The sequence below is a fragment of the Oryctolagus cuniculus genome, chromosome 5, assembly GCF_964237555.1.
Source record: "Oryctolagus cuniculus chromosome 5, mOryCun1.1, whole genome shotgun sequence".
In the NCBI taxonomy this organism is placed as follows: Eukaryota; Metazoa; Chordata; class Mammalia; order Lagomorpha; family Leporidae; genus Oryctolagus; species Oryctolagus cuniculus.
The window spans coordinates 113,403,739-113,418,053 of record NC_091436.1 but is presented as its reverse complement, the minus strand read 5'-3'; the positions used below and the strand labels follow the sequence as shown (position 1 = coordinate 113,418,053).

The 14,315-nt window shown below is 36.5% G+C and overlaps 1 protein-coding gene across 1 annotated transcript in view; it reads right to left on the bottom strand.

The window, feature by feature from the left end:
- Nucleotides 1–14,315, bottom strand: part of COL21A1 (collagen type XXI alpha 1 chain) — a 179,693-nt gene that overhangs the window by 124,831 nt on the left and 40,547 nt on the right. Inside the window, exon 3 of the mRNA XM_070073928.1 lies at nt 2,542–2,665. Coding sequence (XP_069930029.1) covers nt 2,542–2,641 — 100 coding nt within the window. The 5' untranslated portion in view covers nt 2,642–2,665. The remainder of the gene's footprint in view (nt 1–2,541; nt 2,666–14,315) is intronic.

Sequence of the window (14,315 nt, the reverse complement as noted above, 5' to 3'; positions counted from 1 at the left end):
TAACTTCTGAATGCAGGAAAACAGCTGTTGTTTATGGTCCACATGATAAAACTTTATATGTATTCTTTATTTACGTTTAGCACGGGGAAGTCTCATATCCCTGGAAATTATGAGTTGTAAAAGATGAGATGGGGAGTCAAGGAAATATGTGATCAAGTGTTAAGTATTTTGATTTTACTCATCTTATTGATCTCCTGTAAGTAGTTATCACATGCCCAATTAAAAGTCATAGTAAGGGTGATTTATTTCTTACACATATTTGCAAATAAGATATAATTGTAAAGTACCTCACTAAAGTAAAATTAGTGACAAATGGCATTCATAGCATTTTTTGCCTCTCTTTAGCAACCCTCTTTTTCCCTTGTCTTCTTTGCACTCGCCTTCCCTTATCTATGTCTGTTTACATACCTACCATGTTAACAGAGTTCACAGGAAGAGGCTCCGATTTTTTTTTTTTTTTTTTTTTTTTTTTTGACAGGCAGAGTGGACAGTGAGGGGGAGAGAGACAAAGAGAAAGGTCTTCCTTTTTGCCGTTGGTTCACCCTACAATGGCCACCGTGGCCAGCGTGCTACGGCCGGCGCACCACGCTGATCCGAAGGCAGGAGCCAGGTACTTATCCTGGTCTCCCATGGGGTGCAGGGCCCAAGCACCTGGGCCATCCTCCACTGCACTCCCTGGCCACAGCAGAGAGCTGGCCTGGAAGAGGGGCAACCGGGACAGAATCCGGGGCCCCGACCTGGACTAGAATCCGGTGTGCCAGCGCCGCAAGGCGGAGGATTAGCCTAGTGAGCCGCGGCACCGGCCAAGAGGTTCCGATTTTAACTCACTCATCACAAACACCAGCAAAAATAAACATTAATGTTAGCTGGATAAGTTTAACAGTAAAGGAATTACCAAAAATTTTCCAAAAAAAAAAAAAAAGAAAGAAAGAAAGAAAGAAAGAAAGAACGAATTGTCACAAACATTGAGCTGAGATTCTGACGATATGCCTAAGGTGTCATACTACAGGTATGTGGCAGTGCCCTCAGGCAGGTGTTAGGGACACAATTCCATAAAACCTCTGCCCTGACCACCACCGCCAGGGTTCAGGGCAGGGACAGCAGAAATGGAATTCTGCCTAAAGGCAAAATCACTAACCCAGGAGAATGCCAGTCTTTTGTTAGTTTTGGAAGCTTAAACAAGATTAAAAGGTTATGCTTTTGGGGAAAGACAAAAGGAAAGGAAAGCTGCATTTGCAGAGCTCCTCAATGTCAGCTCTTCTTAATACTGAGGCCCTCTGTCATCTGAACCTCATAGGGCTTGTGCGCCATCCTATTCAGTGGTTCCCCTCTTACAGGGTTATTCTGGGCCTTTCGCACCCCTTTCCTGGTCACAGAGCAAAGAGTATGTATTTCATAATGGTAACCCTTAGCCAAGAGCATGGGTACAAAAGCAAGCCTTGGCATTTAAAACTCCAGACAAAATACAGGAAGTCTCCTTCTTAGAGAGATGAACGATGTCATAGAACAGGAATGAGACTAAAGATTGAAAGTGCTGTTCAAATACTAGTTACCACTCCAGCCAGCTGTATCACACTAAAAACTCCCTTAAATATTTAAATCTCTTCTCACTCATAGATTTTATACAGTGTTGTCAGCCAGAAGTGTTATACTAATATTAAATAATATTGCTTTAATGAATTTTAAGTCAACTTGAATCATGCTGTTGAATTACGTGATTTAGCTGTTACAGAGACCATAGTTAATTTAGTCAGGTATTCATGAGTTTAAAATATGAATATGGGGCCAGCATTGTGGCTCAGAGGGTTAAGCCACCACCTATAACACCAGCATTCCATATCAGAGTGCTGGTTGGAGTCCCAGGTGCTGTTTCTTATCCAGTTCCCTGCTCAGGCTAGGGCCAGCCCTGGCTATTGCAGCCATTTGGGAAATAAGGTAGCAGATGGGAGATCTCTTTCTCTGTGTGTCTCTTCCTCTCTTCCTATCACTCTGCGTTTCAAATAAATGAAAGAAATCTTTTTAAAAATAAATAAAAGATAAGAATATAAGCAAACTTTTAAAATGAAGTATCATAACTATAAATAATGGCCTGGATAACAGCACTATAATTAGTATGGTTTTTCATCTCCAATGCAAATCTTCCTGTGGGTAATAAATAAAATAGCCACCATTTCCTGAGATGTCATTGTACTAAGCAATTTATATGCATTATTATCTCATTCAATCCTGATAACCATCCTATGATTCTTGTTTATTCCCACATCATGCAGTTCAGAAATGGCTAAACATGGACTAAATATTAGACTGTTCTAAAGCCTGAAAGATTACTAGAATAAACTTCATTAGAGTTGTGTCAAAATTACCCAAAAAAGGAAGCGATTCCTCTCTTTAATGCATAGCACAACCATTTGTTTATTTTAGGGAATTACAACAGTAAAGCCAGTAAGAATGAGCTCTTTAAAACCACTGTTTGAACTCATTTGATTTTATTTACAGAATCAACATGTTGGTAACAAAATAGAAAATGTTGATAGTTCTTACTTGATCTTATTTCACCATCTTCAGCTAAGACAGAATTCTGAAGAAGTAGAATCAAAATAATCCAAAGAACAGCAATGTGATGTGCCATGTTTGTGTTCATTCTAATATTTTGAATTTACAATTCCTAAAAAAAAAGGAAAGAAAAAGGAAAAAGGAAAGTTAAATATATCAGATAAGAACAAATGACAGAATTCTGAAGAAGTAGAATCAAAATAATCCAAAGAACAGCAATGTGATGTGCCATGTTTGTGTTCATTCTAATATTTTGAATTTACAATTCCTAAAAAAAAAGGAAAGAAAAAGGAAAAAGGAAAGTTAAATATATCAGATAAGAACAAATGCCTAGTCATTACACATTAGGTTAAAATTACAATATCAAGTTGGAAAACAGTTAACTTCATAAACTATCCTTAGAATTAATTTAGATTATCATTAACACAATAAAATAATATGCAGCTGATAATCTTGTAATTCATAATTATCTTGGGAAAGTGTGCACTTTTTCTAAGACTGTGATCTTTACTCAAATGTTTACTAGAACTTTTAGTACAGCATGTAGAGCTTTACTTCAATATCTGAATGGTAGCAAATATTTTTTTAAATATGTATTTGCATTTAAGAAACACTCAAAGGGTATCTGGTAAAAATATTTGCATGATAAAGCTGAGAAATAGCATGACAAATGAGGAGTGATTATAAACATTAAAAACTATTTTGATTCATATACTCACTTACATGACTTCAATATACCTTTTAAAAATCAGTCCCAGAATTTTGTTCTGAATATAGCATGGGAATTTGGAAGATACTGTTGTTCTCAACTGTGGACATACCAGAAACTACAAATCCATAGTCATTTTAAACGCAACAGAAAGGAAAGGATTTAAAGAAACCTAAATGAACTATAGTCTTAAAGTTTAGAAGTTATTTACCATATATAGAATAGAAGAAATTCACAGTTGTTTCATCCATGTCAGAAAGGCAGCCCCTTCAAAGAGAAGGAATTTAAAAGACACAGAGAGAAAGAAACAGAACTTACTTCTATTTACTGGTTCATTCCCAAAATGTGTATATCAGTTGAAACAAAAAAAAAGTCCAATAAGCACAATAAATGGTATAATCAATAGTGATCAGAGGGGCAGCGGATTCTAATGTTTAAAAAATGGGGCCGGGGAATGAACCCAGTGACTTGTGATCTTCCCTTAAATGGTGGAAATGCTGCTCCATACTCTCTGTTCTGACAGGATTACTGTGATAACAAAATTCTATAGTTTAGAAACTGCTTTGAGACAACACTAGTTTGTTTAATCTTGCACACTGTTGAGGGAAGTAAGACTGACTTAGGTTCTATGGCTTGCCTGTCATGCACTCCAACAAGCAACAGACTCAGAACCTCTGACTCAAGAACTCTTTCCTCTATATTTATTCAAAAGAAACACTTAGTAAGGGCCTACTGTGTGACAGACACTCTTTCAAGAGCTGGGAATTCAGAGGTGACCAAGCTGGGTAAGAAACCTCCTTTCATGCACTTTGTGTGTACCAGAGACCACATGATTGAATTTCAGACAGTGGTAAGTGGTGTAAAGAAAGATAAACAGTAATGTGTAACTTGGGACCATCGGGAGAGACAGCCTCTTTGAAGAGATGACATCTGAGTTGATATTTAAGCCACATGATGGAATCAGACTTAATAGGATTGGTGACAAAGTTTCCCTTCTACTGATGGAGTAGTTTCGCCTTGCTCTGGGAACAGAATGAAGGTCTAGGAATTGCTTGTGGGAACAAAGGGAAGAACCAACAGCAGGGGGCAAAGTCAAGTGGCAGGAGTCACATGGAGTGTGTATGTTTAAAACTATTTTCCTTAAATGTGGAATTAACCCATCAGTGGGTTTAAAGTATGTGGGTGCATCATGATGTAGCTTCCTCACCAAGTAGATCATCCCTCTTTTGACCCAAGGAGCTCTTTAAAACTGACTTCATTCTCAGGGGAGGCAGGAAATAAAGAAATCAACTGATTGATCATGTCCTCTTTTGCTTTTCGTATCTCCCCCACTTCCTTACCCTCTATGCTACACTGTCATCATTGCTAATATTTTGTTAATATCAAAATAAAAAAATACCGATTAGTGAATTTCTCAGAACAGTAGACACAAATGAAAGCAAATTTCTTGTCCCTGTGCAAAGAACGTAGCTTTAAGGGGATCGGGAGAAAGGCACAGGGATTAGCATGAGGAATGTAATAAAAACTTTCGAAATGAGGAACTGTCAGGAAAGATGCCACCCCAAACTGGTTGTAGTGCTTGGCTGTAAAACGAAGATTAAAAATAGCCCCTCCCCCACCACAGGAACGCATGCTTACTTAAAGGTTCTGTCTTTGACCAAACTGTAAAACAGAATGGGGGGGGGGGGGGGTTGAAATTCTAGTCTTTGCATGTACACATACACACACACACACACACACACACATGTGGCATGTTCTATATTTGAACATAATGATATAAAAGGAAGCACCAATGAGAAAAGAACAGGATTTAGAAGAGCAAAATGCTGGATAATGGGTTTTTTAAGAAGAATTAATTTATGTAAATATGTAAGTGCATAGTGTTTGTTAGCTTCATCAATAATAAAAAAAAAAAAAAGCAGAACAGTGGTTATAACTCCTGGAATTACACAAGTCAAAATGCAACTCCAGAAATATGTAGTTAATGAATATCACCTTAGGTACATATAATAATTTATGGTTAGCTAAATAAGTGACATTTGTTACTGTAATTATCTAAACCACCACCTAGTACAGCAGGCAGAACAGGAAATAATCCCTATTTTATAGAAAGGTTAATAGATACAAAGAAACTATTGTTTTACATATTGTCTTCAATGCTGAATATACAGATTCTCTCTACTCCTGCTCTGCAAAGTCTGATGGGAAAGAGGAATTTAATGACAATTCACTATAACTAGACCTTTAAAAAGATAAGTGAGTACATTTCTATTTAAAAAAAATACATATGTAAGGGTTCAAGTCTTGGTTCCAGCTCCGAATTCCAGCTTTCTGCTAATGCAGACCCTCGGAGGTAGCAAGTGATGTCTCAAGTAGTTGTATCCTTACCACCTATGTAAGACACCTTGATTGAGTTCCCAGCTCTTGGATTTAGCCCTGTGCCAGCTTCAGTGGTTGTGGGCATTTGACTTGGTGAGTAAACTAGCAAATGTGAGCTCTCCTTCTCCATCTCCTCTTTCTACTGCCTCTCCACACACTCAGGTTAAAAATAATAAAAATAGGAGCCAGCACCGTGGCTCACTTGTTTAGTCCTCCGCCTGTGGCACCGGCATCCCATATGGGCGCTGGGTTCTAGTCCCAGTTGCTCCTCTTCCAGTTCAGCTCTCTGCTGTGGCCCGGGAGGGCAGTGGAGGATGGCCCAGGTGTTTAGGCCCCTGCACCCAGAGGAAGTGCCTGGCTCCTGGTTTCAGATAGGCACAGCACCTGCCGTGGCGGCCATTTGGGGGGTGAACCAATGAAAGGAAGACTTTTCTCTCAGTCTCTCTCTCTCATTGTCTGTAACTCTACCTGTCAAATTAATTAATTAATTAATTAATAATAAAAATATACATGTAAGTCAAGAAAGAAAAAGTTATGCTAGGAAACAGTAGCCTCAAACAAGAGTAGCAAAAGGATGTTTGAGACATAAAGGATAATAGCTATGTAACAAATGTGGAAAAAAGTAGACCCAAAAGGAAACTGGAGAAAAGAGGGCTCAGAAGTATTATCTGCTGGAGGAAAAAAGCTAGAGTGGGCTGCAACAGACTATATATTACAACAGAGTATTTGGGAGGAGAATTAAGGATCTCTGGGCGACAAAAAAGGCAAGAGAAACATATAATCATGATTTTGAACAGAAAAGGTACTCAAGAAATGAATGTATTAGAGTATTATTCAGGAACCAAATAAAAAAACATGTATTTAATCATAACAATGTAACTGATTATTGACTTTAAAATGATGCATTGTCTAGGTGGGATAAAAGCAATGCACGTGGTATAACGGAAATTTTCAGTAATTATAATTGAAATTTAAAAGATATACAAAACTAATAAAGAATTTAAATATAAAGAGTTATTTAAAACAGGTAGATAATTTCCAGAAAAGATAGTTACAAGAAATTAGTAGGTTGTAGCTCTATGGTAAAGAGGAATGTTGCAGGAGATCTTCAGGTTTCTAACGATAGCTTTTAAGTAATATAAATTTTAGCCATTTCCATATATTTGAAAAAATATCTTTAATTAGAATGTCAGTATTTCAAGAGACTGTACAAATCAGTCAGATAAAGAATGGAAAACACAAAGAAAAGGGTCTGACAATTAGTGAGCTTTCAATAAGAAGCTGTTATGATTATAGACAAAAAGTACATTTAATTTTGTAAGGCAATTCTGTGGCAAGAAGCACAGACATTTGTACTCAACTTACTATCCAAGAAAATTCTTACATTTTAGTTTATTTTAAAACTTCATGCAAAATTAAATCATTCATTTTTAACTTACTCTTTAAATGTTTAATTTACCCCCCAGCTACTAGCTATTTTTTAAATTACTTGAACATCATGGTTGAAATACAAGAATAGAATCTAATCCATTTCTGGTTAAAAAATTAAAGCTAAAAGGGGAATCCCCTAAAACATAAATTTTGATTAACCATGGTTAGGGGTAATATAGATGAAACACCGCACTATGTTTCAATCCAGATGTTAGAAGCAAGAATGAACTAGCTTATACTTTCTCCAGAGAATATTATATTTTAAATATCTGTGTCACACAAAGAGGTAATTAATGAGTATGTCACAAAAATGTAAAGAGAAAAGCATTAGGGAAGAGTCAAGTAATTAATTAATAAAATTTTATTATTTATCTGGAAAAAAAGGAGGGAATCACAGCATTTTCCACCACTGAATTGAAAGCATTGGTTTCTATCCACTTGTTAAAGATAACACCTTAGGAGCTCATGTCCGTCTTTTCTATTTCCCCTACATTTATAAATGACCTCTAAGAATGAAAGAGACTTAGTCATTCTTTTTCATCACTGCACCATCAATGTCTGAAAAGCACTGCACAGCATTGACCCTCAATAGATATTGTCTCAATTAAATCTTATTCTACTTCCAACAACATCTCCTCTATGTGTCTCCCTACAAGGCAACACCTTGTCATCTCACATCTAGTCTATTAAAATATGTACTTAAGCCATCTCTTTATTGATAACACCCCCTCTAATCCAAACTGCTAGATTCAGAGTTTGCTTCCACTTGCAGAGTGGATGAATGCTTTCTTGATTGATTTGTAGAATTCCATGCACTCTAGCCAGTAAAAGCATACAGGACAGAAGTGACTGCCATATGGAGTTTGGAGGAGTGTTGTAAAATCCAATCTGGCCATAGCAACTACTAAGTATTGGATCAAAAAAATATATATACATGTCTGTATAATCACTTAAAATGAGACTGGTAAAAGATAGCCAAGGAACATGGAGTACAGTGTACTTTATCTGCCGGTGCCAGCAAATCTGCTGAAAATAGGCAGGGAGATTCTGTTGGTAATTTTAACCTGTGTTTATAAAGGTAGTCTTTTTTTCTATCTGTAAATTCCTCTTAAATTACATGCTATTAGCCTCATTTCTTTTTTTTTTTTAAGAGTTATTTATGGGGCCAGCGCTATGGCTATGGTGTAGTGGGTGGGGCTGCAGCCTGCAGTGCCGGCACCCTTAGTGGGTGCCATTTCCAGTCCTGGCTGCTCCACTTCCGATCCAGCTCTCTGCTGTTGACTGGGAAAGCAGTGGATGATGGCCCAAGTCTTTGGGCCCCTTCACCTACATGAGAGATCCGGAGGAAGCTCCTGGATCCTGGCTTGGATTGGTCCAGCTCTGGCCATTGCAGCCATTTGGGGAGTAAGCCAGTGGATGGAAGACACCTCTCTCTCTCTCTCTCTCTCTCTCTCTCTTCCCCCTGCCACTGCCTCTCTATAACTCTGCTTTTCAAATAGGTGAATAAATCTTCAAAAAAAAGTTATTTATTTTATTGAATTGAAAGGCAGAGTCAGAGAGAGAGAGAGAGAGAGAATGAGAATGAATCTTCCATCCACTGGTTCATTCCCCAAATGGCCTCAATGGAGATGGCTGGGCCAGGTGGAATCCAGGAGCCTGGAACTCCATCTGGGTCTCCCATGTGGGTAGCAGGAGCCCAATTTCTTGGGCCATCCTCTGCTGTTTTCCCAGGTTCTTTGGCAGGGAACTGGATCAAAACGAAGAAGCTGTGAGTCACAGGCTCCCATATGGGATGCCAGTGTTTCTCGCGTGTGCAGAAAATTGTCTCTCCAACTAATAAGTATACCTGCCAATGCTAGACTGCTATAAAAACACTGGCCCATCAATCATTCCCATGAACAACTTACCTAAACTTGCTAAGCTAGTTTTTCTCATTTAAAAAATATCAGTCTGTTAGGACTGCTGCAAAGCTAAAAGGGTATGGTAAATCTGTGGCTTATGTAAGTAGCAGGAGCTTCTATTTCATTTTTGACCCTTCTTACATCCCTTGCTCTCAGACAGGAAAGTACTATAGATGATACGTATCTCTGGTAATAGATATTTGATATGATTCTTTTTTATCCCACAGAGACCTTGACAGTACTAAGTTCCTAGAAGGCCATCAAGTATTTATTGGATCATTCATTCAATAAATATTTGAGAACCACCTTGTATCAGGTGTTCAAGTAGGCATCAGAGAAAATAAAAATGAAGGATGCCACAGCACTTTCACTGGAGATTTTAAATCAGCTAAACACCAGAGAATACAGATGTTACAGTAATTTTCAGTTAGCTTAGGATAGTCATTTTAGGAGGACAATCAAAATACAAAACCAAAATAACAAAAGCACATAGTAGTAGCTAAACATGAAAGATGTCAGGCTATGGCCATTGCTTATCTCCATAATTGAAACCGTCCTATAGTTCAACTTCAATGAGCTAAATGTGAATATTCATTTAATTGGAGACCTGTTTTCTTTTTCTTGGATCAGGACTCACAGGAAAAACATTGCAGAGTTTCAAGTTCCATGATAAAGGAGGAAAAACAAAATGGGTTTTCATGGATGGGATGAAATCATGTTTCCATGGAAACCCTGAGCTGGTCTGTTGCAGTCCAACTTTAGTTGGCAACTTGGGAAAATTTCAGCTATAAAAATGTACTTGCAACTTACAAAATGTATCCATCCTATCATTAATGTAATTTTTAAATGATAGCTAGATATGTGCAAAGTATCTCACTGAGTTAAAGACATATTTTTTTAATTCTTTAATTCTTACCAACTTAACCTGGCAAAGATGACATTTAATTATAAAACAAATACAATAAACTAAGTTGTGCCAAAATAAACAGAATCTAGAATATGACTGTCCTCTGATTCCAGTGTTGGAGCAAGAACAGGGACAAGGACTTCCTCGTTACAGACTAGCAGAGTCTGTGGGTTTAATAGCTTTTACTAAATCATGATAACCAAAACAGACTCAATATCCTACCCCAGTCAAGATTACTTTTTAAAATTTTGTCCAGTTATAGCTCCATTACATCATGGCATATGGTTGGTAGATAAAACAAAACTATGTATATATTAAAGATTTTTTAAATATCCTTACATTTTATATTTATTAAAGACATTTACCCTTAAGTAACACATTGGTATACAGAGACTGGCTCCAGTCTCTGAGTTCGCTCATATGAATTCCTTTTGCATTGGTTTTAGACACAAGAAATCCAAAGACAGGCAGATATACACCTGAAGACTCAACTTTGATTTAAAACTGTCCAGTAGAATAAGTTTGATCACATCCCAGTCACATTCACAAACGCTTAAACTCCTAGTTTTACACATATGACAGGCGATACCAGTTTTGGGACATGTGCTGACAAAATGAGTACTCACAGGCAAACACAAAACTGAGAAACTTACAATTAATTCTGAAAGGATTATCCCTCTCTTGACCTTGTTACATGGATGTTCCTTTATTTCCTTCTTTAATGGTTGAGCTTTATGAGATAAATATTTTCATTTGGTTCCTTCCACTTCCTCACCTCCTGCTAAACCATCATCCAACAATCAATTTCTCTGAGGATTTGGCTGGTCTCTCCCCCTCCCCCTCCCTCTCTCTCTCTTATACTATCACTTATCCCAAATATCTAGTTTTCAAAGACAGGTGATATAACATCTTATGCTATAATCATATTCTTTTTTAATCCCTCCTCCAGCAACTCCTAATACACAACCTCTATGTGCAGACATGTCTACCATAGTCAAGTTCAACTACCCACAGATAAAACTGGAAATATCCATGGAGATTTATCCAAATCTAAGCACTTTTGTACTTTCCTGCACACAATGCTAGAAATCATGGCATAGTTGAAAGAGTAAAGGCTTTCATATGAAACAGGCTCAAATTATCAATCTACTACTCACTGTATGATTTAAAACAAATTGCTTAATTCTTTGAACCTTACTGTCCTCTCTAATAACAGGGATAAGCCAACCCTGCCTACCTTGCTAGATTGTTGTTAAAGCTACATGAAATATCATAGAAGCACGTTGCACAGACACTAATCAACTTGAAGAACTAATAAAGAAATGTTTTCTTCCCTTCTCCTTAAATTTTGTTTTAAGATTTATTTATTTGAGTAGCAGTTAGAGAAACAGACAATGAGCTTCCATCTGCTAGTTCACTCCTCAAATGGTCAAAACAGCCAGGTCTTCACCAGGACAAAGCCAGGAGCCAAAAGCTCCATCCAGTCTCCCACGTGGATGAAAATGGGTCATCTTCTTCTGCCTTCCCAGGCACATTAGCTGGAACCTGAACCAGAAGCTTAGCAGCCAGGGCTTGAACCAGCACTTGGATGCCTGCATCCAAACCAGAGGCTTAACCTACTGTGCCACAATGCCAGAACCCTCTGCCTTTAATTTTTTAAAACCAGATTTTCAAAAATATAAATGGACAAAAGAGCAGTTGTTATGGTTGAAAGGAATCCCACTTTCCTGTGTATTCATGGTGCATAATCTGTTAAATTTTAATGAGTCATTGATGGACATCCTGTGATAATATACACTCATGTGTATATATGTATTCATAAATGTATAACTAGTTGCCTGTAGATTCCTTGAAGACAGGAGTTTACAACCAATTATTTTGTAAGCCATACGATGCCATGCGTGTTTTGGCAATCAGTTAAATATTTAGTGACTCCCCCATCACTGGTAAGATATTTTCTTTTTTTCTCAAGATGGTGATATATTTATATTAACATTTTTATTTTCTGAAATTACTTCTAGTGAAGCCACAAACAGTGGAACGACTGGCCCAGAACAAAGTGTACAGAACACAACTGTGGAATGCTATATAGTCCACTGAGACACAGAATCAACTGCTGCATTAGTGGCCATGTTCCAACCAACCAAGCAACCAAACAAGCCAACCCAGATACCACCCAATCCCACATAGAAAACCAACTGTTATTTTTGGAGTAGAGTTTATTTTTAGGAAATGCATCTTTAGCTTTGAAGTTGTGGATCAATTAAAGCCAAAATGTGACACAATCAAATACACAAACAGTAAAAAAAAAAAAACACCACCAATAATCTCTCTTTTGTTCACACAAAATAACTTTCTGTTTTAGCCAAATAACTTTTTGAAGCCCAATTAATGTCAGGATAATTTTAAAAGGTGCTTAGAATCCTGTTCTCTTCCTCTCCTTTTACTCTGTTTCTGTTATCCAAATAATTCCCATTGGAATCATCAACAGAGACTCTTGATTAGGGTCAACATCATACAGATGTGAAACTCCCTAGCTGTACACAGCCAGTGCTATGTCAGCATTATTCACAGCTTATGACTAAGTTTCTAGTTCAATTCCTTTCCCTAACCACCTGTAGAATCTTGAAGCTATATTTTCTTAACACATGTCTTTCGACGCAGGCCAAAACTTAATATACCAGAGCAAAGATATATTTTTCCACACCTGCTTGCATTTATACAGTGAAAATTTTTATGAGAACCTGTCCTAAATATATTATATCTTAAAAGTAACAATGTATTACTGCAGAATAATTTCTGTCTGAAAATTATACACATAAGAAAAAAGTTTGTAGATTTCGAAGGTATGTGCTGATAACATATTCCAAAGCAACTTATATGTAATAACAATATTAAACAAACAGAGCATATTCTGTGGTACACATATTGTTCAACTGTGTCACTTATCAATAAAGGTAGCCAATACATATTTTAAGAAATTCTTTAAGGTGTAGCATTTGGGTGCTAATTATAAAACATATTAAGTTTCAAAATAAGAAATAGTGTTACTCTCAAATGTAATATAAATACATTAGTTTTTTTTAGATTTAACAATTTTTAACATATATACTTTACATTTAATATCATAAATAATTATGTGCATACCATTTTTCTTGAAAGCAGGGATAAATATTTTAATACAGTATGGAATTTATGACAAATATCATAAAGAGAGGAAAGAAGGGCATATTCTTGTGTAAGGTGCATAATTCTGTGATGACAACATTTAAAAATATCTATTTAACAAATATATGCATTCACAAATTTTACGCTGCATATACACGTGTGTGTATAAACTTATACATGAGAGAAAATGGAATCTGTATTTCTGTGCTTTATTTGACATAATGATCTCAAGTTTCTTCAATTTCATTGCAAATATCAGGATTTCATTCTTTTTATGGCTCAGTAATATTCCTGTGTGTGTATATGTATGCATCATCTTTTCTTTACTGAGTCATCATCCATTAGTAGGCATCTATGTTGATGTCATATCTTTGCTATTGTGAATTGGGCTGTAATAAACATGAAAGTGCAGGTGTTTCTTTCATATGCTGGTTTTTTTTCCTTTCCATGTACTCCAAGAAGTTGGATAGCTGGATAGTGTGGTAGATCTATTTACCATTTTTTGAGGAATCTCTAGGATAACTGTAATAATCTGAATTACCACCAACAGTATATTATGGTACTCTTTTCTCCACATCTTGCCTAACATCTGTTATTTTTTGACTTTTGCAGAATATTCATTCTAGCTTCAGTGAGACAATACATCATTTTGGTTTTTATTTGCATTTCCCTATTGGCTAGTGATACTGAGCAATTTTTGTTGGTCGTTCGTATTCAGACCTATTCAGATCCTTTGCTTCTTTCTTAACTGGAACTTTTATTTTTTGTTATTTAATTTCATGAGCTTCTTATATATTCTGGATATTAATCCTTATTAAGATGCATAGGTTGCAAATATGTTCTCCCAATAAGTTGGCTGATTTTTTTTCTTTTGTTGTGCAGAAACTTCTTAGTTGATATAATGTCATTTGTCTGTTTTTGCTTTTATTGTCTGTGGTTTGGGGGTCTTCTCCAAAAAAATCACTATCTGAACCAGTTACTTAAAGTGTTTCCTTTGTGTTTTCTTCAAGTACTTTCACAGTTCCAAGTTCCAGGTCTTATCTTTACATTCTGATTCTACTTTGAGTTGATTTTTCTGCAAGGTGTAAGGTTGGGGTCTTTTTCAAATTTCTGTATTTGAAATCAAATCTTCCCAGCACCATTTATTGAACAAACTGTCCTTTCTCCAAGGAGTATCATTAGATATTTTTATTTTTTTTAATATTTTTAACTTTTATTTAATGAATATAAATTTCCAAAGTACAGCTTATGGATTACAATGGCTTCC